This window comes from Osmia bicornis, chromosome 6, assembly GCF_907164935.1.
Source record: "Osmia bicornis bicornis chromosome 6, iOsmBic2.1, whole genome shotgun sequence".
Classification (NCBI taxonomy): Eukaryota; Metazoa; Arthropoda; class Insecta; order Hymenoptera; family Megachilidae; genus Osmia; species Osmia bicornis.
Window position 1 is genome coordinate 3,898,808 of NC_060221.1, and position 25,836 is coordinate 3,924,643.

The following is a 25,836-nucleotide window of genomic DNA, read 5'->3' on the forward strand; positions in this document are numbered from 1 at the left end:
AAATATTTTTAAAAGACATTCTATTAGCCGACAGTCGGTAACATATCGACATGTCCACTTTGCTCTATCAGTTCCGCCACTCGCCACCGATGGCGTTAGGGGTACTCTTTTCAAAATGCGCATCGATACGAAATTAGAAAATGCACGAAATAAAATCTAAATCAATAACAAAACACTTATTCTCACGTTCATTAAAACAAAAGGTACATGCAGCTCAGTGTACGACCTTCTGTCGAACAAAAAATCCATCAAAATTTCTAACATCGTAATCGTGACTGTGTACGATCATTCAGATACTTCCCGCGTTGTTCAGGATCCCGTGCTGGTAATTAGTCACGAGATTCCGACACGATAAAGGGGTAGAATCGATCAAGCGTGCCTTGGTAACGCATAGCACTGAAATTCGTCTATTTTTTCGATTACTCGATAGGACAAAGACAGTCGGCAGTCAGCGACCGACGGATGCGGATCACTACACTGTCAACCGCAGAAAAAACAAACCTCCACAGTTTCGTGCGACTCGCAGTCGCGCCATACCGATTACGTTTTATAATTAAAACCCGGCGGTGGCAATCCAGGTGCTGTCTAAAACACCGGACGCGACGCTTAATTGGGATGTCCACATGAAGCTGTTGAAATTCTTGCTTCGTTATTTCCCTCCAGGTATACCAATCCAACCGCGCCAATTTTGGAATCGCAATCTGTTTTTCCTTTTTCTCGGTGCCGTTTTAGGTCTCGCCTTGGAGTACGTACAGGGCGGTGACGTCAAGACGAAGATGATCGATCTTCTGGATCTATCGGCAGAGTAATTAAATACTTTTAATTATATTAGAACCTCGAATTTAAACATAAAATTATTTAGAAATAATAAAATCGCTGTTGTATAATTACTGGGAAGGGAAGTAAGGGGAGTTGTATACGTGTCGTTTTGCAGAACGGACATAAGAGCATTAGCGGAGAGTATAAAAGCGACGGAGCCCGTAATAACCGAAAGTGTAATGGAGCAGTTAGTGGAGACCCTGCAGAAGCTACAAGCCAAAGTTTGCGACACAAACGCGAAACGCTACTACAAATACAGAACCTTGCAGACCCATCTTCTACCCCTTACGAATATCGCGTTCGATAAACTAGGTAAAAGGTACTCTCGGTTAACATTGTTCCAGCATTGATTCAAAGTTTCAACACCTCGACGGTGTAAAATTATGAAATTTTAAACAGGAATTTGTTAGAAAATAAAAATGGCCACCTCGAAATATCTACAGGGTTGCTTGAAAACAAATGGTCAAATTTTGGAATAATTTTAATTTTATAGAATTGATATATTACAAATGATAAGAGTTTCTTCCCGCTATTCTTCCAAGATAACTTTTTGAAAAAATTTGTCACGGAATTCCGCTCGTTGCGAGTAAGAAGTACTTTTACCACCAGCTTCATGGACCGTTTTTCATCCTTAATATGAGTGAAACAACTACCCAAAGTTTGACCATCCATTTCAGAATTACTCTGTACATTCTCGGAGAAGTTTCTACGAAGATAGCCTCTTTGTTACCCGGTGCATCTCTAGAAATAAATTCTTTTTTCTTAGATTAATATCGGAAATCGTTATTTCTTTAAAACACTAACTATCGTTTTTATTTTTACAGATGCCTGACAGGCAGCTACGACAGAACGTGTAAAGTTTGGGACATTGAGAGTGGAAAAGAGCTTCTTACTCTCGAAGGCCATAAGAATGTGGTCTACGCTGTGTCCTTCAACAACCCGACTTCGTACGTCTAATTTAAGTATTCCTCTTACCGTTCATTTGTACCATCGTCGACCGGAAACGAACATATACCCTTTCTCCGACACTTCGTTTAATTCGCAATAAAAGAAGGCATTGACTTCTTTAAGTAAATAATAAGAGGAAGAAAAATTCATTGATCGTTCATCGTTTCGGCTCGATAGTTTCAACGTTAAAAACAAATTCATTTATTTTTCAGCGACCAAATTGTAACAGGTTCTTTCGATAGAACAGCGAGGATTTGGTGCTCTCGAACGGGTCATTGTTTAACGACAATGTGGGGTCACGAGGGTGAAGTAGTGGTCGCAAAATTTTCACCCTCCCACAACAAAATCGCGACAGCATCTCTGGATATGACGTCGAAAATTTTCCAATTGGGAACAGGTAGAATTCCTTTCATCCGCGAAAGCAGAGAATTAATATTTCATATTTTTCATAGGCGACGAAGTTGGAACGTTAAAGGGTCATACAGCGGAAGTGATCGCTCTGCACTTTAACAACGACGGAAATCAAATAATAACAGGTTCTTTTGACGGTACTGTCAGCATCTGGGACGTAAGAACTCTAAGGTAGATTCAATATAGTTTCGCTTATAAGGTCATTACCCTAGGTGTAATAAGGACTCTTAGAAATTTCCTGAAATTTATTATATCTTCAGGAGAACGAGTGTACTAATAGGACACCGTTCAGAGTTATCAAATTGCATCTACAATTTCGACTGCTCTTTAATTGCATCCTCGTCGATGGACAAAACAGCAAAAGTCTGGGATACCAGGATGAACTCCTGCTTGGCGACTCTCCGAGGTCACGACAACGAGGTCCTGGACTTGACCTTCGATAACAAGGGGAAAAAGCTGGCGACTGCGAGCAGTGATACCACGTCCAGGGTCTGGGACGTGGTCGCTTCTTTTCAGGAATTGGCTTCCATGAAAGGTCATCGCGATGAAGTCTCAAAAGGTAAAAACCCTTTAACCCTTTCTATTATATCAATAACTGATGAAAATATCATTTTTAATTATCCCAGAAAATTAATGAGATACACATTTGATTATATCTAAAAATTCGAAATCAGTGTGTTTCAGTCCAAACGGGCAACATTTGCTGACCTCATCCTCGGATAGAACATCGAAATTATGGTCTTTAGATAACAATCGTTGCGTGCAAACCTTGGAAGGCCATACAGACGATGTTTTCAGCTGTGCATTCTCGTACAATGGTGATACCATTATCACAGCTAGCAAGGACAATACTTGTACTATTTGGAGGTGACTCGATTGGTTTCAGGTGTGCCCTTAGCTCCTCGTCGTTATCCTATTCGTGGTTTACGTTGTTTATTTTTATGCCATTTAAACGAATCTAGATTTTCCCTACTTTACGATACAGTACAAACTTGTTATAATCATCGTACAACGTGAATTACGCGAGAGCATTGTAAAATAATTTTAAATGAAATTACTTTAAAAATGATCAGCTTTAAATCAAGCCTGAAAAATGATGGCAATTAATTAGCTCGTGAAATTTGCTTGAATAATGCATAAAGAAGCTTGGACGAATAATGGAATATCGTAAACGTATAATATAGGAGAAATTTAAATAGACAATTTCATTCTGGCGTTAAATCAGATCTCTGGTTATTCAATGTTGAAATATGTTCATATTATATGATTCTTTAATTATCAATTATTATCGACGAATCAAATAATATAACGTAAGTTAATTTGGTATAATAAGCTTTAAACAAGTTTCGTTTAGCAATGTTATATCTTAGGGTTCGAAATTGGCTACGCGATAAACAAATTGTTAATAACATTCCAGTGTTGTAATTAATAAAATACTGTAGCATTCATCGAAATGGAACCACCAGCGTAACACAGTATACGCGCAAATATCTGCTGGAATGTTTAATTAAAATTCGCCTCTGAAAGCTTAGAATTGCACGACAATTTAATCTACCGTAATTACCTTCTTCTTGAACGTTCCGCGATATCTGTAAAATTAGAAGTCTCCTTAACGAACGTTAATTAATCATTTGTATCTACGTAAGATAGTCTCACGTTTTGTAAATCATTCTTAGAGGCGGTAATTTGTTCTCTTATATGAATATGCGATTAAAATAAAGATAAACATTCGACGTTGAAATTAAATCTGAAAAATATTCCAAATTGTAAAACCTACGAAAAGAAAGTTATGAACCTGAAAGTGATAGTTGCGAATGGTTGAAAAGGCAGAAATGTTAATTAGAATCCGAGGATTCAGCAAGAATTTCGTCATCATAACCGGTCATTATCGAGCCTGGTGAAACCTAAATATCTGGGAACACATTCTAGCTACCTTGAAAGTGTCGTTCAACGATTGTATACTTATGCAAACAGCCCTGCTCGTCGTGTCTTCGCTGACTTTAGTCAGTCAGTAAGACACCGTCGATGTGATCGGTTCACAACAGAAATCGTGAGAAGAAGGAAAGATCGAGACGAGATACGACGGTGTGACATCGATCCAGAACAATGCGAAGAGTTGTCGTCAATAACTTGAGAATTGTTTACCTCCAGAAAGGTCTTTTTTATATAAAGAAATAGAGCACTGTGCATTTTCTAGAATCAAGTGATTTTAATAAGAAGTTTGAGAAGGATTAGTGGAGTTTGATGAGGTTTGAAAGGCCTACAGTAAAATTATTTAATTTCCAAGAGCGAAGGAATTGATTTTTTCATGATAAATTAATTCTGTCTTTGTATAATTCTATAGAATAGTAAAAGGACGTAGCAGATCGATTCTACTTTACCATGGTCAAGATGTACAGCCAACTGGCACGAAACTAGCGATCTCTGTTATAAAATTAACAGTTTGTTCTAAAAAGATTCTACTACTCTAAAAATACAGTGTCGAGTTCGATTTGACCGAGACCTAACGATAAGTGCAATGATTTAATTCGAACTAGTGATGATAAAAGAGAAGGTAGACCGTGACATTAACGTCGGTATCGCGATTAGCAGATCTATTTTCATCAGAGAGCACGGGGTAACAAACTTGGGTCTATAAGCAGAACAACGGTCGGAATAGACGGTGTGCAGGTACATGTCTTCATGGTGGTTGTCAGCTCGCTAATTAGCGACATCACCGAGAAAAAGAAGAAGAAACGCGACGAGCGGACGCGAATTAATTAACGTGTCGATCCGTCCCAGCTGTGTGATACAATTAAGCATCGTCCCGGAAATTCCAGTCACATTTGCTTGTCACCTTAACGAGCAAGCTGAAAACACCGTCAAGGAACACGGTGTACCTTGTTTCATGATATCGTGATACATGTGGTATAATTTCACTTATTCGTGATGTGTTCATTCATTGAATTGATATAAACTGATAGAAGATCGTGAAAAGGTGATCAAGTCTGAGGTAAGAAATAAATGATTTTTAATTAGGACTTTTTGAGGGTGGGTCAAGTCTATTCCAAGTCCCCTAGCTTTATTAACAGTGTCATTTTCTTCGAATTTTTCATTTCTCTACAGTGCACATTATTATCTGTTTACTTTGAAAATTCTTTCGTACGCGTCCAATATTTTTCAGTCTTCCTGTCACGTTGTGTACGAAACGAAATGAAAGCAACAAGAAGGTCTTGCAATGGGTAGCGATAAATAAAATGTGCTGTCAGCAAGGCGCGATTCGAATGCAGTTTCTCTTTCGCGATAAAGCACGAATCCCTGGGTCGCTTCTTTCGATGATAAAAAGCACGAAACAACGGATTAGAATGGTGAATGGCTGTGTGGAATAACGAGATTAAGGAAGGAAATACATATCTTTTGATGTACAACCATTTCGATGGTATAAATTCCGCGTAGAATTATAAACTCGCGCCTGTTATATTACGATACGCTATTTCTACAATAGTCCTACCGAATAAACGCTTAGGACCAATCAGATAGCTGCGCTTGTCTTATCGCTCGTACTCAGCCAATCAGAGAGCTCGTTACTCCAGCTCTAGGTAAATGGGCCAGATGCATCTGATAAAGCCGCTTGCATCGCGCGGAGGTCAGTCAGTCTGCTCTTGGACTTCGAAGAAGCAGGGCTGCTTTTTTTTCGATCCGTTCCTCAATTTTTGCTTTAGAACCGTAAAGTTTAAACATTTAAACAGATTTTCCCTGATAATATATGCGATACTATGTCTACAGATTTCCAGTCTCTCTCGATAATTATCGTAAAATGGCAGGAGAAAGAAATATTAATCTTTCGTGGTTTCGTGTATTCTACTAGAAACACATTACCACTTGTGTACTCCCAGATTTCTAGCTACTTTATTTCAAAAAATTAATGATATCAATTAATCTCTCTAACTTTGAAAATTTAAACAAATTTATTTCGTTGTACGATCATCTGTCGATGATCTAAATTTGTAAATAAATGTTTATACATCCGGAAGTAACAATTAGGTTAGTAATGAAGAAACAAAATGTCTGCTCTTTAATACCTTCGTGATTATATCCCGTTACGAGAGAATGTACTAAAGACGGAAATACGGCTTTGCTCACGATGTTCTTGGGGAAAGTGAGTTTCTCGATAAACACGCTGCTCGTCTGTGTGTTACTGTCGTATAGCATCGTTGTCAGTATAAGAACAACCTATTGATCGTCTGAGAGATATTTTTGTTTATGCACATCGAGCAGGATAATGAGGCATAAATTTCCGATATTTTAATTTAAAACTTGGCGTATGTTGAACAACTAACGAGGGTCAAAGTATACTTTAATTGTTAATTTCGAGTAATAATTTCATCCTTGAGAAAAGTTAAGCCCTTCGAGACTTTGACCGAAGACATTCCATATGGTCTGCATAATAATTTAACCAGAGCATCTATTACCTTGTTACTTCGATTGATACCGGCTCCATTACGGTTCATTCGCACTTCTCAACAATTGTCTTACCGTTCGAGAATGCACTGAATTTCTCTTTGCAGTATGAACACGATGTTACGATATACTTGTACGAATAAATATATTTACTTACTTCAATATTTTCTTATTTTTCAGAAGAATCATGGCTGGGGTCGATAATCTTGCGTACGATGCTCCTAAAACACAGGTAAATTGCAAGATTATTAATTGAATAAATATTATTACAAATTTTAAGGAAGATATAACACTTATGGAAAGTTAAATAGAAACAAATATTAGTATTTTTGTTCGCGAGAGAATAGAGGGAAGTTTGAAAACAGTGTCTATGTGTTTATGCAAATTTCAAGGAAGTCTAATGCAAATTTTCACGAAGCCAGAAGCCACTGGGATAGGTAAAACGTAGCAAGATATTGCAGTTGTTTATACCCATGGGATATCCCGTGAAAAGACGCCAGCTTGGCAAAACTGTTGGCTTATCAACCGCGAGATTAGGAGGAACTTTGTTTGCTCGGGAAAAAATCTGCGAAAAACACCTTGGAGAGATAAAGTGAACAGTGTTTCCCAAGCCAACATTTTACTCGAATCATTTTCAAAGTAATCGTCTGAAAAGTCCCTGACGGTGGAATTTGAAAAAAAGAAGTTACCCTTATGAATTATTTAATTTCTCACCCTGAATCGTAAAGCTACTCCATTAAAAAGGCATTATTTCTTTATTAAATAACAGGCCACGTGTTTCTCCAAGTTTCCCAAGATTTTGGTAACAGTAAATGAAGAATGAGGCTATTGAAAAATCCAAAAGATAAGAAGAATCAAGCAGGATGTTTGAGCAAAAAATATTTCTTAGCTGAAAGTGGTTACGGATAAAAGTCAAGCCGAATTCTTTGGCGACGTGTATTGCAAGGGAACAGCTTGAATGGCTAGCACAATACGGTGCAACGTAAACTCGTTCCAAGCTTACGAAGCCCTCTTTTATTCAGCTCTGGGATCTCGATGCTAGTTTTCATTTAAGAGGAGCCTGTGAAAGCAGTTCGCGCCGTCCTCGATACATCCCCCCACACAAAAGAAAAACGAGAAAATGTTTCCTTTCTTTCACGATAAAATTGTTGATGAAAGAATCGTGTTGTTGTTCTATTTATGAGTGTTTTATGGGAGAAGATGAACAGCGTAATTGTTCATTTCCGTGGTTGAGGGAGGTGCGGTTGATGGAGACTGATTCGATCGAACTGCAATTTCCAGATTCTAATTGCGATGGTGTTGGGTAATTTGAAAAATTTGTGGTGTTTGATGAATCTACGCCCTTCCAAAAAAATAGACCCCTTATCGTTCTAAGATTCTAAAATAATTTTATCCCTGAGGGACATAGCACACCCCAAAAATTAGGAATCTCTTCTTAGAATCTGATAAATTCACTTTTCAACCATTTTACTTCGAAAACGCCCAAAAAATGACATTGTTCGTTCCCGCTCGACGAAGGTTCCAATTTTCTCCAACACGATTGTTCGTCTAATCTGTCGACGGAATATAGGACGAAAATTTCAAGCGGTCCACATACTTTAGACAGCGTCACCTCCTCTACCCAGCCATTTTTTCCCATCGCTCGGCCATTGTTATCGTTGCCTTCGGTATTATCAGTGGCGAACGAGACGGTTTCGCCGAGCCGTTTGTTCCCGTGATAGTAGTCGTGCGCGGTTAATGCCTGCGGGCCACGATTGTGCTGCAATTACGAGGAGTAGCGGTACGCCATCACGAAGATGTCGAAGAGAAAAATAATGGTTAGAAAGGAAGCTGGATGGGCGGATGGAGGACGAGCATCGTCGAAATTAATGGTCCGTGGCCAAAAAAAAAAATAGAATCCGTGGGAACGACGGGGCGACGATTACGAAAGTAGGATTAGGATTGACGATATCGTGACAGAGGGTGCACAGGTGCGTTTTCAAAGAACGCTAGGATCAGAACGGATTAAACTTTCGAACCTGTTCCATTCTAGACCTTTTCCCAAAAAAGTAATGTTCCATAATTTTGATGGTAGTATTTACAAATGAATAATTAGAGGATGAAAGCGATTGAATAAATGATTTCTGGGAAGCACGACCTTCCGATCCAATATAGTCCAAGTGACCAAACACACTGCACGAGCTTTCTCTTCGATCCGATTGGAAAAGTCACCGAATTCTCTGGGAAAACGAAGCTTTATTTTCCACTCGATATCAACGCGGCAATCCCTTTACGCGGCGAATCGAAAACCCTTTGAATACCGAGAAACAAGCGCGTTGATCGGCTAACCGGTGAACCAGTCCCGTGCACGCGAAAACGGGAAACAAACTGTGTACTCAAAAACAGAGAAGACTAGAAAATCAAAAGAGAGTGGAAGAAATAGAAGAAGTCCACGGTGGCGCTTATTAATCACGATCGACCGCAAAATTTCAATCAATCGTCCGGGTATCTATATTTTTTCCTTTTTTTTTCGCGTTGGATTTTTCTTTGAAAGGAGCAACGACAAGTAGCGAGCGCGCCATTGTCCCGTGTGAAATGGAAAATGAGAATCAGAGGGAGAGAGAGAGAGGCTCGTTGCAGCATTCGTTAGTCGATGAAAACGACAGAGGATGGGAAAAAGCCGGGGACAGAGTGGCGAACGAACGATTCAAGAGAAACGGCCGACAAAATAATTGGCAGCGGGTTTTGCGAGAAACGCTGCTTGCCGCTCGGTCGCCATTTAATCTGGATTAACAAGCTGTTTGACGTGCTCACTTTATACTCGCCCACAAATCGAGTTACTTCTGAATGGAGTCGTTAGGAATGCACCGGTGTGGCCCACAGCCACCCGTTACGCGTGCAAACATCCGCGGAAACTTTCCGCTAGGTGTTGTAATACAAAAGCGCAACGAGGGAGTTGAAAGGGTACAGTGGTCTGAAAATAAATACATACCAGAATATTTTAGAAAAATTTCAGAAAATCCAGGGGAGCTGCAACCCCGGAGCCCACTTTTCAAGGAGAACGAAGGAGAGAAAGGGTCGCTCATTACTCGCGAGCTTTCTCGGCGAATATTAATTACGATGCCACCCTCGCGAGCTTCGATTCGAAAAGAAAGCCGGGGACAAAAGGAGAAAGGGATCGGAAGAAAAGAAATTTAGGCGACAAACGTCAGTCGGTAGATGTTGCTGAAGAAAAAAAAAAAAAGCTGGGCTCTCTCTGTTTCTTTCTCCGCGGCGAGAAATCCTTGCAGGACGGGAAACGTGACGGCGTAAAAGAACGCACGAATATCGAACGTGACGGAAACGCGTACAAAGCTCTTTTGAGGCTCGTTTTCATTTCGAACCGAGCGAGCCGTTGAGTGCGGCCGAAAGAGCGGCGAAACGAGGGACGAGAAGCGACGGAACCGGAGGAAAACGGAGAGCAGAGAAGTGCAGAAATGTATTCCATTACACCCAGCCGTGTAAGAATATCGTTGCCGCTTTTCTCTCGCAGAGTCGCTCGCCACTCGACGATCGTCGCGACTTGAACGAAGAAATATTTTACACCGGAACGTGCACCCCTTTTTTTCTTTCGTGGTCTTATCTGTTACCTGGGGGGGAAGAAGAGAAACCGTGTCGGTACCTTGGGTATTGCTATCGATTAATTAAAACCATGGGTGGAGGGGAACAAACGCTTTAATGCAACTTGTGTTTCTTTTATTCTTTTTCGGCGAACGTAACGAGGGTGAGATAATGAACCAGCTGTTTGTTGTTTTTAGGGAAAGGAGAAAAGAATTTTTCTCCAGAAATTTATGTCGATTTTTATTTAGAGATTAAATGAAATGGACGTCTATTATTTGTTGCGCGGGTAAAATCGATAATGTTCCATTTTTAAAAACCATCTACTACGATCCATCATGATCTTATAAAATATTCTATTTATCGGATGGGTACAGAACAGATCGACCTGATTTCAAGAAACTTGTCGAACTGAAATAAATGCTTTTACCGTTTCTTCTTTTCCAAACGTTAAATAAGTAAATTGTCAGAAGAGCAACATAATATAGGGGACATATCACTTAACGCGTGCCCCTGAAACCTAACGCGTAGGCGTTAATAAATTCAATAGGAAATTATTGAAAACTTCCTTTAAACCCTGAGGGCCACCCACGGGTGTAGAGCCGTGACACGCGCCGTAAACATACTATGTATTAAGCTAACTTTTGCTATTAATATAACTTAATTAAAATACATTATAATAAAATTAAAAATTTCTGAATACAGGTATTGTATCAAGATTGATATATCACAAGGGGTTGAAATTTTTTCCCTCTTTTGTATATTATAATCCTCTAAATTCCATGATAAATTTAAAAAACGGTGAAGTAGAATTGTATAATATTTTCGCATCGTCGATTCCATGCTTGAAACAGCAGTGCTGCATCAGTGGAGGCGGAACGATGGCGGTGAACTGGCACCCCTGAAAACGGAAGCCATGGATCTTTATTAAATCCATGAAATTTATGTCGAGACGGTCGCGTGGCATAACGTGTGCCCCGGTTGCTCTGTCCGAAAGGGTATTTATCCCTCTCCGCTTTTCAAACGTGCACGATCCACGTTTGCGTTGAGCAAACGAATCTGGACACACGCCGATCGTATATTGCGTTTTTTTCTTCGAGCACACGTTAATGTCTGCCCGTTGGTCAAACAAGTCGTCCACGAATGTCCATTTAATGAACGCGACATATTCGATTCGTCGCCTTCGGCGATCTCGCTGTTTAGATTTCCCGTATTCCATGGAACGTGGCAGAAACATCGTTGGAACGCTGCTTTTTCAAATGTCTCTTTCGTGTTATTTGCACCTTGGTAAATTAGGGACTTTCGTGAAAGTTTGATGGAGAAACTTTGCTTTTTGGAATTTTGGAACTGTGGAAATTTAGAGCCTTAGGGTCGTGGAACCACCGGCTTAAAATGCAACAAAAATTATTCATATAAACGATGGTAATTCCAGCCGCATAATTAAAGTCATCCTCAGAGCCACTTCCTGCACCAGCTACACAGCAGTAATTTATCCCCCTGTGTTTTCTCAAATATCTACTTCCCGGGTTGACGCCCACGCGGCTCTGATCGCGTTTTTACAAGAAGATTACATCCGACAAAAAGGAACCAAGATTCAGGGGGGATTTTTATTAAAAAAATTCTCTTTCCTAAGATTAATCATTTTTTCGCCACTTTATCAGTCAGCTTAATTATAATTAAGCCACCGTAGTGATTTTCATTTAAGGACTCGGAACAGGATTCTCCATCGACTTACCTTTTCCTAATGATTACAAAATCTCAAAGCTAGGTGGTCCTCGAAGATGACCAATATTATCAGGCATGATTTATTCGGAACTTTTCGAGTCTGCATACTTGGGTTATTACCGTCATAAATTCGAAACACGTCCCCGAAGGTTGATACCATGCCTGACCTACCTCGTCTTGAAATATGAGAAAGTTCGTGGCGTCCGGAAGTCTCTATAAAATATTCCCTTCGCTTCTCTAACGTTTTCCTCGCTCATGCTTCTCCTCGAACCGCGTGTAAGTAGCTACTGTCCTCCCGTGACCCTTATCGCGTTCACCTTTTCGCTCGTTTCACCGGTGCTGGTGTCTGAAATCGACCAGCAACCGGCTTGGTTCGTTAATGGAACGCCGGAAGACAAATGCGTTTCTCGATACAGCGGCACATTAAGAGACTCGTTACGCGGGCAAGCTAGGAAAATAGTAATAGTAAAGTTTGAACTCGGGTTATCGGTCTCATCCGACGGCGATGTTGCGTCCTATCTATTTAGTTCGCTTTCGGATTGTTCGTTTTACTGCGGTCAAAAGTCGAGGAAAGCAATTTACGCAACGACGATAACTGTTTCGTTTCATTCAACCGTGGTTTTAATCTCCTCCAGCCTGTTACTTGTTGTGCAATTCATTCTACATTGATTATTTTTGGTGGAGTTTGTAAATTGATCGAAGATAATGAAGAATTTATGTGAAAATATAAAAATATTTCAATTACACTTTGAGAAAAGTGTAATGCAATTTTACTTGAATAAAATTATTCAAGAAAGAAGATCAAAGCCGACCATGCGATTAAACAACTTACAGGTCTCAGAATACCAGCTGGTCGCCTTATCACTGCAATTAACGCGAATTAATGAGTCTTATCAGATCGTTGCGCGCGAGCTGTTTTTTTTTTCGCTTCTTGACCGAAGCAACAGCTAGTAGGGGTGGTTCAACAGGGGTGGAAAGGTAGTCTGTAGGGTGCGCGAAGGGTAGATGAAGATGAAAAAGAGCGAGCAAGCGTGAGAGGGAGAGAAATATATCGGGAGGGGGATGAAAAGGTGGGAGAAACACGGACAAAGTGTAACGAAGGAGGTAGATAGGATCGGAGAGAGAAAGATGTATAGGAAAGGTTGGGAGAGGGGAAGGAAAGAGAAGGACAGAAGGTGTCTGTCGTATCGGAGTAGCGGTAGTAGTAGCATATACGGCGTTTTAACTCCGCGAGGAAAACTCTGAGAGCACGAGCTCGCGATCCTCAGTCGCGTGCGACACGCGGCCTTAGTCGGTACGGGTCAAAATTGCACTCCGAACCGTTTCGAACGAAACAACGTCGTGCTCGATCGCCTGTTGAACTTGCCGATTAATCTGGCGGTGATTAGGTTTTGCTAGTTTCGTAGAAAATCATTAAAGGGTGAAAATTGAAATTGGTACGATAGAATAGTGAAACTTGCAAATAAAAATGGAAAATTAGTGGAAAGATAATAAAATAGAAAATTCAGTGCAAGTGTGAAAAGCGTCTCGAAAGGTGGCGGTGCAATTAAGATCGTTTTTGTGATCAATGAAAAAGAAAACAGAGGGGATTAAAATTCAGTGCGATTCGAGGAGAATTATAAATTTTTCCTCGTGAATATTTCATGCGAGATAAGGTGAAACAGTAGGTGGTTGTTCGCTTATCTACCTTCCGAAGGATTTATAAACGATGCCACTCGATGGGAGAGAAAAAACGTTCCTGGTAACTTTTCCAGCCTTTTTTACTGTAAGACGCGTTGTATCGAAAACGGATGCAGTCTGCTACCAGGAAGTTTGACAAATGACAGAGCATCGATAAAGCAAGCTTTTCCTCGTCGCGAAAAAACGAATTCATTTGATCCGAGGATAATTATGGAGAGTTTTCTCGCGGTTACTCTCAGCTTCACGGACAACGGAGCGTGACCAACGACCGGAAGTTCCGTTTTCAATACGCCACGCGATCACTTTCTCTCGCGATGAGAAACAACCTCGTGGAACGAGACACGCTCGATGGATTTTTGATCGTCACGAGGGAACTTTCCTTTGGGACCATTTAGAAAACTTTCATTGTTTTTGATAAGAAGAATTAACTGGCGGTCGAAGAGGAGAGAGAAGAATGTCGCGATCGGATTGATAGATTGAAGAAGGTGGTTCTTTGTGTTGTTCTTAAAGAGAGAAAAGCGAGCAACAATCATGAGGGATAAATTTTCATTCAGCGTAAGTGCTCTGAATTGAATCGATGTTTATTTTAATAGGGGACGTGATTGGAAACTGTTCGATGACCTGATTAGAAAATTAGGAGGCGAGATATCGGGTCATTCCATAAATAACGCTTGCGATTAAATTAATTTTCCTCGGGAAAAACAGTGATCTCCCTGTTTCCCAACCTTCCCCGTCGACATCCCGGGGAGAACTGACTATGGAGGGGAGTGGGCCCTGTATATATAGGAATCTGGCCCTGTCACGTTTACGCGGGAAAATTTGAATTTACTTTGTCATTGGTATTATACAAAATTATAACTGTTGACAGCTTTCTAGTTAACTTGCTAATTTCATTTGTAATGACCTAATTATATCGAATGAATCATAGATTAATTCACAATAAACAGTGCTAAATATAACCTGTTAATCATCGTATTTATATACATGACTTTATCATTTCAACATGTTAAGCCCCGACGAGTTCGCGTCGGAGATACGACGATAAAATATGAGATATTAAACTGGAAACTAGGAATGCATTAGTTCGAGTTGTTTGCTATCCTCCAGATAATTTCCAATAATTAATTACCCCGAGTGTATTTGCAATTCTAACCTGTTTGAAAACGATCGCAAACATAGGTATAAATGAATTTCTTTCATCAATTAGTAATTTAAACAATTCCCTTGTAATTCAATATCAGAATCTACCCGCATAAGCTTCGATTAATTATCCTTAATAATTATTTATTAGTCTCAAGATTAATCGACACAATTGGACGGTGAAGGTATCATTTGAATAATATGATTTACAGTCGGCGGTGCCGGACATGCACGAGACCCTGTCTAGTTTTCCGGAACAGTTCGGAGACGGTCCGAGGAAACCGGAAATAAAGCCGGACGCGCCGAAGGAATCGGACAGGTCGACGGATAATCCAAAGTGTGGCTGGTTATGGTTCAGGCCCATCTCCTTGCAGAAATTTCGAACCGCGAAATGGGCGTTATTCTGGCTGTGTTGGACAGGTGCAATACAAGGTATGAAATATAAATTTGATTTAATAATTACAGTAAGGACTATTTCCACCCTCTAGGAAAAATTTGGCTATTTACTCTTAAAGAAAAAAATACATATCTAATACTTTTTCCAGTATCACGTTATATCGAAATTTTATTTAAAATGAAGCACTCTGTCATAAATTAAAATCGCGATCAATTAAAAATCCATCGACGACGAGCGCATCGAAAGACCACTCTGTCCTGAAACTCTCTGTCACATTCGTCAAACAGAATTTCCCCGATACCGGGAACAAATCTACGCTGATTTTTTTCCCACATAATCCAACCGGTTTCTCTCTCCATCGAAAGCGTATGCTGATTGACTCGATATCGCCGTTTGGCGTTACTAATAGCCGTGCATTCGAATGCAATTTCGAGGCTTTCACGGGGAGATCCGAAAGGGATGGCAGGGCGAGTCGACGGTGACTGACGATAACCGGAAATCGAGTTTTCCGGCACGCTGGCAGGAGGTTGACGCACGTTCGAGGGTGGTGAACGTCGACAGAAGGGAGACGGACGAACTCGTATAGGAAACGAAGGTCGAGGTAGGGTGATGTTACAGTGAAGATGAAGAGGAAAGGGGGAGGGAGAGAGGGAGGAAGTTAAAGAAAAGGGCGAACAACAGTGCAGAGCGTAGAGGTACTTAGTTTAAACAAGTTTGTTCGTGCCCCTTCTGCCTTCTTCGGGGCACGACAAAAGAAATCGTCCTGTGGAGGTTCGTGCCTTCTCTGCGGCGAACGGGATTGAACAAATTGCCGGACAATAGGCCGCCGGCAATAGTCTGTATAAGTCGAGAATTGTAAGTTCGCCAGGCCTAAGTGCACGCACGTACACGTATCGAGATCCTGGTGCTCGCGCAGCTGGAGAAACAAATTGTCCACCGCTCGATGGGCTGAGTTTAATTAAAATTCTCCTATTAACCGGACAATGGAAAACGAGGCTGGTTAATTTTCCGGCTTGACGAGGACCGGATGTCGCGTTACATTCTGCTTCGCTCGTCTTAACGATATTATCGATCATTATTAATAAGCTATCAATTGATCCCATAGGAAATTTAATATTTTGCAATATTGCAATAGATCATCACTAAAATTTTTTAATTTCCAAAGAGGGTCCTTCGGTAGAATTCATCGAACAAAAATGATTTTTATCAAAAACAGATGAATGCTTTTGTCAGTCGATACGATGGAACACCGTGTGTCCTGCCTCTCTGTTTGTAATTCGACGCCCCGTCTATGGTTTGTTTGCAGCTTCGAATTATATCGAACGAGTTCGATCGAGGGTTGAAGGGGGGGGTCGATTAGCGCTGTATATTCGTGAGAAAGAAGTGTTTAATAGATTTACGTACGAGAGAACGATTTCTTGAAGGGTGAGCGGATACCGGGTCGCAGAGGGGAGACGTAATTCAATTAGTTTACCCTTTCTGATTCGTTTACACGCGGCACGCGGATTTGCTTTGCCGAATACAGAGGATCAAAACGGGAGAGGACAGCTTTTATCCTGGACCGACGTTATCGCTGGCTGAGAACGAGGACACGGATCGAGGATATTATTAAAATGCTCGTGTATCGATTGAACGGCTATTTTCGAACTGCAATGAAATCAATGACGCGAACGTATGACCTGGAGTATTCACTTTTACGTGTACGATTGAATATAATTAGAGGTTTAAATAACTGATGGTTTCAACTGGATTTGAAAATAGCCTTGGAGTGATTGATTTTGAATTTGAAATCGAACTCTTTCCAATTGAAAAAGGATCATTCATTTGTGAAATAAATAAAATAAATCAAAAGGAAGTCACCATGTGTTGGTGATTGATAGATTGAAAATGACATCAGCTATTTCTAACATCTATTTTCTGGTTAGAAATAATATTTTTCAGTTCATAGTCTAAGAATTGCATAATCATTAATTCCTCTCGTCTAACCGGTTGATCGTGTCTAAGAAATTTATTACATAATTAACAGATCATTCTATTGCGTCATGGAAATGGAATATTTTCCAGATCTCTGCTTTGATATTTTTCAATTTAATCTGTAACTGGCACGATGATTCTTTTATACCCACAAGGTGCGTTATTATTTTCCAGGAATGGTGGTGAACGGTTTTGTAAACGTCGTTATCACCACGATAGAAAGGAGATTTGGTTTGAGGTCGTCGCAAACTGGTCTGATAGCAGGAGGATACGACATAGCTAGTTTTCTGATCCTTGTCCCAGTTAGCTATCTAGGTGGACGTTCGAAAGCATCGAAACCAAGGTACCAAGAAATTCTACACTTGCAATATGAATAATTAAATCCCTTAGTTTTGAAATATGTATCCGCAACACCAACCCTTTGAAACGCGAAGAATACTTTGACAAAAATGAACGAATGATAAATTATTGATGAAAATTGCTGAAAAGTATTCTCATAAACATTATGTTAAAAAGTTACATTATTTCAGAATGGTGAAATAACAAGAGACTGATTATATAATGAAATATACGTATGCCCGTGTACAGGCCATTGTCCTGCCTATTAATATTAATACTGATATCAGTTCAACCCGGCAGTTCTCATAAATATTAATCTTAACGTCAGCCGGGCCGACAGTGTCGACGTTAATCTCCATTTCGTTCCTTTGCCTCGACACTTTCTACCCTCGCCCGTGTATCCTCGACGGTTCGATCCTTAATCGATAATCGATAACCCTCGTAGAGATCGATATCCTCCGATCGAGAAGAATTTTACAGATGAATTTATTTTTCAGGTATATAGGTATAGGAGTTCTAGTCTTAGGAATAGGAAGTCTGCTATTCGCGTCTCCCCATTACCTTGCCGGACCTTACAGAGGTGGCCAGCAATCAGAAAACATGTGTCAGAGGGTGAATAACACCTCGTCCCGTTCAGTGAGCATCCCAAATAATTTTCAATTTATTAATAAACCATAAACTCGTCCTTGCGTTCCCATTATTCAGATATCCTGTAATGGATCCATGGGTCAAACAGACCAGGAGCCGTACAGTGGATTGTACTTAATTATCTTCCTAATGGCTCAACTTCTTCACGGTGCCGGTTCCGCTCCTTTTTACACTCTCGGTGTCACCTACATAGACGAGAACGTGTCGAAGAAAATGTCCTCTGTGTACGTGGGTAAGGAATTTTTTAGGTCTCCAACACTCAAAAAATTGAATTGTAGGAACAGAAAAGGACGTTTCGTCTCGGGATCGTCTGCCAAAAGACAGACGATCCCTGTCCCGGGCGCCTATAACTCCGCTTTTTGGAACTCATGGTGGAGGACCGCTAGCGAGAAAGGACCCAAATCCCACCTGGCTGCCACCTGGCGGTCGCTGACCTAAGCTAATGGCGTCCGGGGAGACTCACCGTCTTCCCCTTCCACTAAACGCCTACATTATTGAGATCTGAATTTTTCAAGAAACATGTCTTCTGTTCAGGAATTTTCTACACGATGGCCATAATAGGACCCGCGTTAGGCTACGTAATTGGAGGCGAACTGTTGAAGCTGTACACGGATTTCCTCACGGTGGACCCGTCCGAGTGAGTGTGAATTCATATTTTTTCCAAATATTTTCTCTGTCGTCAGGAGATTTTAATTGCTACGCCTTCGCGGAGCAAGTAAAAAGAATTACAGCGGACGGACAATGAAGGTTGTCCGCGTTCATTATGCGTTTCACGATGTAAAGGGGTTCATAGCGGTCGAATGCCGATGGGGAATGACGCGTAATGGGTTGCACCATCGGAATTTGTCGCCTCTCGTTGCCACGTTCAACGCGTTTCCCGCTTTTTTCTTTCCCTCCTCTCCGAGGGGAGAGTTTAGCCGCGCGTCACGGTAACTTTATTAAATTCTCGCCAGGATTTATCGGCTGTTTGCTCCGATCTGTCCGACAGATAGGTGTGCGGGTATGCACTCGTGTTCCGGTTACACGAGAAACGTGTGTGCTCTATGGAATAACTGACATCCGGTGGAATGCAAGTATATCCTGTTCCTGATCCTCGTGACGCGTTACCAGACTCGGGACATTTTTAGTGATCAAAAAATTGGAACAAAAAGAGCAATTTCAGATCGGCTAAAATTATTCAAAAATTTGATTAATCTTTCTGCAAAGCTTTGCAAACAGAACCCGGTGTGTATCGAATTTTTATAATCCATCTCTGCCTTGAAAGGACGCTTCCCCGGAGCGACGAGGAAACATCGTTAGACGTGTTTGCGACGTTTAATTACTGGATTCTTGTCCTTTAGACGATAATGAGGATGCCCGTTTCGATGTTCTTTTTTCCCTTCTTTATCGTCGCGTCTCGCAGTACCAATTAATTTGTTTCAATTCGTTAGACCATCCGAGAAAAGCGTCCGTGAAATTTTCGTAATTTCCAAAATTCCTTAATAGAAAGGGGGGCGCGTCTTAAAAGATGGAGGATCTTACCCCGTTGAAAATATCCCGGCAGCCCATTAGAGCGTATAATGGGACGCGATTAATAGTGCATATAACCCCGTGGTACACGGACACCCCATGGGGAAAATGTCAAGCGGTGAACCAATGTTTGACGATGACGCCGATGTTACCCTTCAAAACTGTCACTTCATCCCCCGACACTTAGAGGACAATCAAGTTCCATTTGTCTACTCGTCTCCCTACGGAACGTCCCGAGCCCTTTCGTTGAGTCACTCCAGCCACCGCGATGCACGTGAGAATCGAATTAATCGTCGTTCCTGTACCCACCATCCTTCTCTCTCTCTTTTCTTCCCACCCCCATTTGATTTTTTGCCTATTTTATCGCTCAGACGTATACCACCGTCGCGCAAACCATGGTAAATCGAATTGTCGACCGTGTAAAGTATTTCCAACAGCGGTTTCCATCCTTTCGAATCTTACTTTAAAATGGCTCGGCTATCGATTTCGCTTCCCGTATGCTTTTTTCCGTCATTTCTCTTGTGTACCGTGTTACAGATAAACTGGAATGTATTTCTGTAGGAATCTTTTTCCAGAGGTGGATATACAACGTTTTTCTGTCTTGATTACAAGTAAAATTGCTTAATTTATCAGAAGTGCTACTATTCTTATCCATTTTTTCTTTTTTGAAGCTTATGGATAGAAAAGTAGGATAATCTTGGTGTCAGTGTAGCAAATGCGGTTAAGTTTGCTAAGGGATGATCGCACGGTTAGTCAGCCATTTCCGGGCAATCAATCACCTCTTGTGTCGGGTTTTGCTGTTAAAAAACGAGTCCAGCCCGTCGGAAGTAAACGCAACTTTCATCTGAAGAAGCTAATATCTGCTTCGTTTATCGGTAGAACATTAGAGCGTAAAAGAATCGAGAAATAATAATGAAATATAATAATATTATCCGTAAAGATTCCAAGTTTCGAAGAACTTCGAAATAAAGATGATTGATTTTATTGGAAACAGAGGGAGATGCAATTTAATAATTAGCAAATAAATCGTCTCGTTTCTCATCGATTCCTTTCCAGCATCAAAGAACGAACGCTTTTGATATGATAATAAAATTAATAGCATTTCTTGACGAGTGCAATTACATTTTCCTTCCAACGCGACGTCTGTTGGTACGAAGAGGAAGAAAAAAGAAAGGGTAACTGCTTGCGTTACGGCCACTTCCGGCTGTGCAAGCTTACGTCTGAGAGTAGATCGTATATGCGTTTAATTTCGCAGGCAAATGAAAAGAGTTTTCTCTGAGACGGCAGATGCTGCATCGAGCACAACTTGCTCAAAGCTCGTTCCCAACTACTTTTCACAGTTTTCCGCCTTCTCACTTTTCGCTTTCCTTCTCTATAGCATATCCTATATTTGTCGTCGAGATTTCCAAGGAATCTCTTGTAATCGTCAATAGCAATGGGTACGAGTCAATTTCAACCCCATAATTAAGAAACTTATCTAACGAGGGTTTAATGAAAAATTTTGCCGAAAATTGATGCGATCGAGGAACCAAAAGATGTATCCTCGTTTAGCCTCGAAGATTATGATTGTCACGAACGTCTGGTCGGCCGGATATTACCGTACTTTTGCCCGGAGGGAAAATTATCGAGGCAACAGAGAGAGATAGGGGTAGTTGCGGTCCAGGAACGCGTGCAAAAAAGGAAATAGCTTTCGACTGTACATACTCGTGGACCGGCAATTTGTCGGAAAAGTTGCAGAAGCCTGGTGGTCGGTTGGGAATTTCTGAGCGGGCGCAATTAAAAAAGCGCGAGGAAATCGGTCGGTTAAGCCGGAACTTCTATGCCGGAGAAGTAATTCCGTTCTATCCAAGCAGTGGAACGAAACCGTTGCTACTGTTTCAGGATAATTACATTTTTCACCGGGTATCCTTCGCCGTTCCTTTATTTACGCACACCGCGTCCTACTTTTTCACCGGGTTTCCCTTAATATCGGTTTAACCCTTTGCTTGGTAACGTCTAGTTACGCTAATGCGTTTCTTTTCTAACGAACTCTGCGATCATTTCAGAATTGGTTTAACACCGGACAGTAACGTGTGGGTCGGAGCATGGTGGATAGGTTTTCTAGGGGCTGCGGTTTTGTGTTTCGTCATTGCTATACCGATCTTGGCGTTTCCTCCCGCGTTGCCAGGTACCAAGTTATATTTTTATTGAAAACAGAGGATTTTTATGAAATGCTAGGAAAATCAGCCTTTTCAATTTTCTAGGTTCCGAGGAATTAGCCAAGGAAAGAGTATCGGAAGCGCACGAGAAGCAATCGAAGCAATCCCCCTCGAGCGAAAGCGGGGAGGCATTTTCAAAAATACGCGAACTGCCACGAGCACTGACCGATCTGCTCGGTAATCCGGGCTTTTTCATGTTGAACCTGGCAGGTGCAAGTGAAGGATTACTTATAGCTGGTTTCGCTGCGTTTCTACCGAAGCTGATCGAAAATCAATTCAACGTCAGCGCTAGCTCAGCCGCGTTACTAATGGGTGAATAATATTGAAACTTTCTGTTATAATCAATCAAAATCGTTCCCACCCCTGGTTACATCTACGATCGACCATATTTTACGCTAAATAGCTAAACGTTTTTTCATTTTTATCGATCAAACATATATTGTCTCTCAGAAGCTTTAGAAATTCCATTGAAACGATTCGTATTTTCTATGTCCCTTTTGATGACAATTTGAAAACAGCTTAAATATTAAATACCTGTGAATCCTGAATGGCTTTTGAGCAGTAGTGTATACCAGTGTTATACGTATTTTTGCATACTCGATCCCCAGGGATATTTACGATCCAGCAGTATTTGAACGCGATTCCATGAAATTTCAAAAGCTCTTGTACGCGACTCGCGTAAATGAAAGCGTTTGATTTTTTGTTTTTAGGTTTGGTGACCGTGCCTGCAGGCGGCGGGGGTACTTTTCTCGGTGGTTATCTCATAAAACGCTTTAATCTGCCCTGTTCAGGGATTTTGAAGTTCTGTCTGCTGGCCACCGCTTCCTGTATCGCTTTCACTTTGTGTTTCGTTTTAAATTGCCCGAATTTGAACTTTGCTGGAGTTACGGTACCCTATCCAGGCCAGACCAAGTACGTCGCTTAAGGGTTTATACGTTTAACTCATAATATTCGAATGTAAATTTTAAATAATAATCGAATAATTTTTCAGAAAATCTTTCTCGTTGGATGCCGCGTGCAATAACAACTGCGGTTGTTCAAGATCAGAATTCAGTCCAATATGCGGTGTGGATGGAATCACGTACTATTCTCCGTGCCATGCAGGATGTTATCAGGAAACGCGGATAAACGACGTCGAAGTCAGTAACATTCCTTATCTTATTTAGTATGCATACAAATATACACTTTGCTCGTTGGAATTGTATATTATGTTGGTAAAACATTGCCGAGGATTTTGTTGCGAAATCTCGCTTTGAATATAAATTAAAAATCTCTTAAAAATTTCTTATTTCACAGGTATACTCGGACTGCGCCTGCATACGCGCACCACCGATTAACTTAACTACCGGAAGCGATGTTATAACCTACGAGGCGATAAATACAACTTGCAACACGTCGTGTTCCTATCTGTGGCCCTTTATAGCCCTAGCATTTTGCAATATGCTTATTACATTTCTCTGCACCATGCCAGCACTATCGGCGACCCTTCGGGTCGTTCGAGACGACCAAAGGTCGTTCGCTTTGGGTATTCAGTGGATTAAAGTTAGGATACTGGGCACCATACCAGCACCCATGGTTTTTGGTGCTCTTATAGACGATACTTGTATCTTGTGGAACGAGACATGCGAGGGCAGAGGAGCTTGCCTCGTTTATGACAATTTATATATGAGCAGGTTTGCACCGGATGATTTTTAAAAGCAGGGTAAATGTTGTACGCAAATACGTATAAAGCACTCACCATTGTTGAACTTCTTTTCAGGTACATGCTGGCGTTAGCTTTTATCGGCAAGGCAGCGTCCCTTCTTTTCTTTTTCTTAGCCTGGTGGACGTATATTCCACCTGGAAGCAGACAAGCTGATCAAAATTCAAGGGAAGAACCAACGACGACGTTAATGTTAAACGATACATCACACGAAACACCGACCACGCCGGCGACAATAAATCCTATAATTGACGCGTAAAACGCAATACCGCATTCCATTGAATTCGATATAGTAAATAATCTTGTTTTAATGGAAGATTTTTAATGTTAATACAGCTTACCGAAGAAAATAACTGCAGTTTCAAGATAACGTGTTTGCTCTTGACTTATTTAAAAATGGAGGGAAACACCGTTTACAACCTGGACTGCTCAGAGAGCACTAACGATAAATGTCAATGGTGCGACATCTGGTGTTTTCAGATATAATTAAGCAAGGATGCCAAGACCATAAATATTTTCGTAATGGAACGGTATTTGAAACAATTTAGCGTATATACGCAGTAAAAGTATAATTTCAATAAACATTTACATTTACTAGTCAATGTAATTGCGCCACATTTATAGGTTACGTAGGGGCGGGTGGAGTTGCGCGCGAAAGTGTTTCAATTTGAATTAATGCATTTTTAATCAAATGCGCAGCTGTGTACTTTTAATAGCAAAAACTTAAATTTCATATGCGGATATATTGACTAATCAATGTAATGTATGTATATACATATGAACGTGTTTGATAACTGTGTTTATATTTCGCTACGGTGTAAGTAAGCAGATGTACGATGTAAATTAAGTAGACTGGTATTTATTTAATATTATTACTCTTTAGTAGTCATCGTTTACGATTACCGGGGAAAACGCTATTTCACTCGTAAGTATTTTATAAAGGATTTGTAACAGGTACACTAATTTATTCTTACTATAAGGGAAGTGCAAATAAAATTTGCATATTAGCGGGAAATTTGAAATATAAAAACATGGTGGTAGCGAACTAAACTACGCTACTCAAGTGAGACGATTTAGTTCGACAATTGTTTAGGATTGTACAGATACATTTATACAAATAGCAATATATAGGGTGTGTTGTAAGAGCTGTTCACTGCCAGAACTATTGTAAAAAAGCTCAGATAATTGTTTTTATTATCGAAATTCGATAAGAAATATATATCCTGTTCTACATGTGAAAACTATAAGTACCAAGTGTGAGAAACAATTGGCAAGTGCACTTTGTAGTCCTTTTTCGATGTTTATTGAACGGTATTTCTTAACTCGATATAATTATTCGTTAGATTTTGATATCAATAAAAATGTACTGACAAGTATTAACTTAAGATGTATATCATTATGCTGTTTGTAATATGATATAGAAATTAATAGCAGCAGTTATATGCGAATCGAAAAAGACTTACAAAATTGTCTACAATTATACTATTGTCTGTTCTGAATGTGATTTTTATTATGTCAATATCCTATAATTATAAATGTGGTATTTAACGATTGTCAATTAAATCTGAAGGAAAGATATTTACCACAGATGGTAGCAGTTGATGTCTGAGATAAAGAAAGTGATCACACATCTCTGTATTCCTCTTATTTGTAAGGTGTAATTGTTACTTTCAACAATTAAATTGTAAATTGTTGTTTCACAGGGATAAGTCTGAAAGAAATTCCTTTTTATAAAATTTATATCACTCCTTGTATAATGTTATCGCTTACAAAAAAATTAATATCCCGAAAATATCAATTAACTATTATTGTGAATATACATTTATAAAAAATATATCAATTAATAATCCTTGTATCATTTTTAATGAAGTATCCCTAATAAAGAATAAATAATGTAATACAATTATGCCTTTATCCATAAAAGTGGAAGTAATGTTAATGACAAAATTAAAAAACTAGTGAGCAACATGGTTAGTACCTGTAGTCTGCCACTAGATGGCTGCGGAATTCTTATTTCCGGTAAGTGCACGTGTTCTAATTGTCAAATTTAACACTTTAATTATACTGTGGTGGTATTATTTTAACTATACTCAGATTGTAGGATATTTTATTTATTTCAATAGCGTATGAGCGTTTTTAATTGCTTGGAAAAAAAGAAATTATTGGATTCGTTAGTTTCGTTAGTTTCTCCGTTCCCCGTTAGATAACGGAACAGGTACTGTTTTGAAACTGCACATTTCTGAGTTTTAAAATTAAAATTAAGTGTTGAAAACTCAATGTATAAGTGTTTAATTTAAATAACTGAGCCTTGTGCTAGTATATGTATGTGC

At 40.1% G+C, this 25,836-nt stretch overlaps 2 protein-coding genes and 1 long non-coding RNA gene across 6 annotated transcripts; 2 read left to right on the forward strand and 1 right to left on the reverse strand.

The window, feature by feature from the left end:
* Positions 1-74: 74 nt before the first annotated feature.
* On the forward strand, positions 75-3,914 carry LOC123987915 (dynein assembly factor with WDR repeat domains 1). Its single transcript, XM_046286238.1, has 7 exons — positions 75-805; positions 935-1,138; positions 1,644-1,766; positions 1,980-2,164; positions 2,220-2,349; positions 2,439-2,737; positions 2,853-3,914. The coding sequence occupies exons 1-7, from the start codon at positions 624-626 to the stop codon at positions 3,047-3,049; spliced, it is 1,320 nt and encodes a 439-aa protein (XP_046142194.1). The 5' UTR covers positions 75-623; the 3' UTR covers positions 3,050-3,914.
* On the reverse strand, positions 705-23,937 carry LOC123987917. Its single transcript, XR_006829526.1, has 4 exons — positions 23,848-23,937; positions 23,543-23,643; positions 6,776-6,839; positions 705-794 (listed from the first exon to the last, which is right to left on the reverse strand). It is a non-coding gene; the product is annotated as an uncharacterized LOC123987917 (long non-coding RNA).
* LOC114874604 (solute carrier organic anion transporter family member 4A1) lies at positions 4,202-24,886 on the forward strand. Of its 4 annotated transcripts, XM_029184040.2 has the most exons (14): positions 4,202-4,427; positions 4,523-5,170; positions 6,799-6,850; positions 14,952-15,171; positions 17,285-17,453; positions 17,947-18,085; positions 18,155-18,329; positions 18,632-18,734; positions 21,652-21,773; positions 21,850-22,116; positions 22,515-22,716; positions 22,796-22,943; positions 23,101-23,477; positions 23,564-24,886. In XM_029184040.2, the coding sequence occupies exons 3-14, from the start codon at positions 6,806-6,808 to the stop codon at positions 23,763-23,765; spliced, it is 2,169 nt and encodes a 722-aa protein (XP_029039873.2). In that variant the 5' UTR covers positions 4,202-4,427; positions 4,523-5,170; positions 6,799-6,805; the 3' UTR covers positions 23,766-24,886. The 4 variants fall into 4 exon arrangements, with proteins under 4 accessions (XP_029039873.2, XP_029039872.2, XP_046142193.1 ...); XM_029184039.2 differs by having other exon boundaries at positions 4,202-5,170; XM_046286237.1 differs by lacking the exons at positions 4,202-4,427; positions 4,523-5,170 and having other exon boundaries at positions 6,779-6,850.
* Positions 24,887-25,836: the final 950 nt, after the last annotated feature.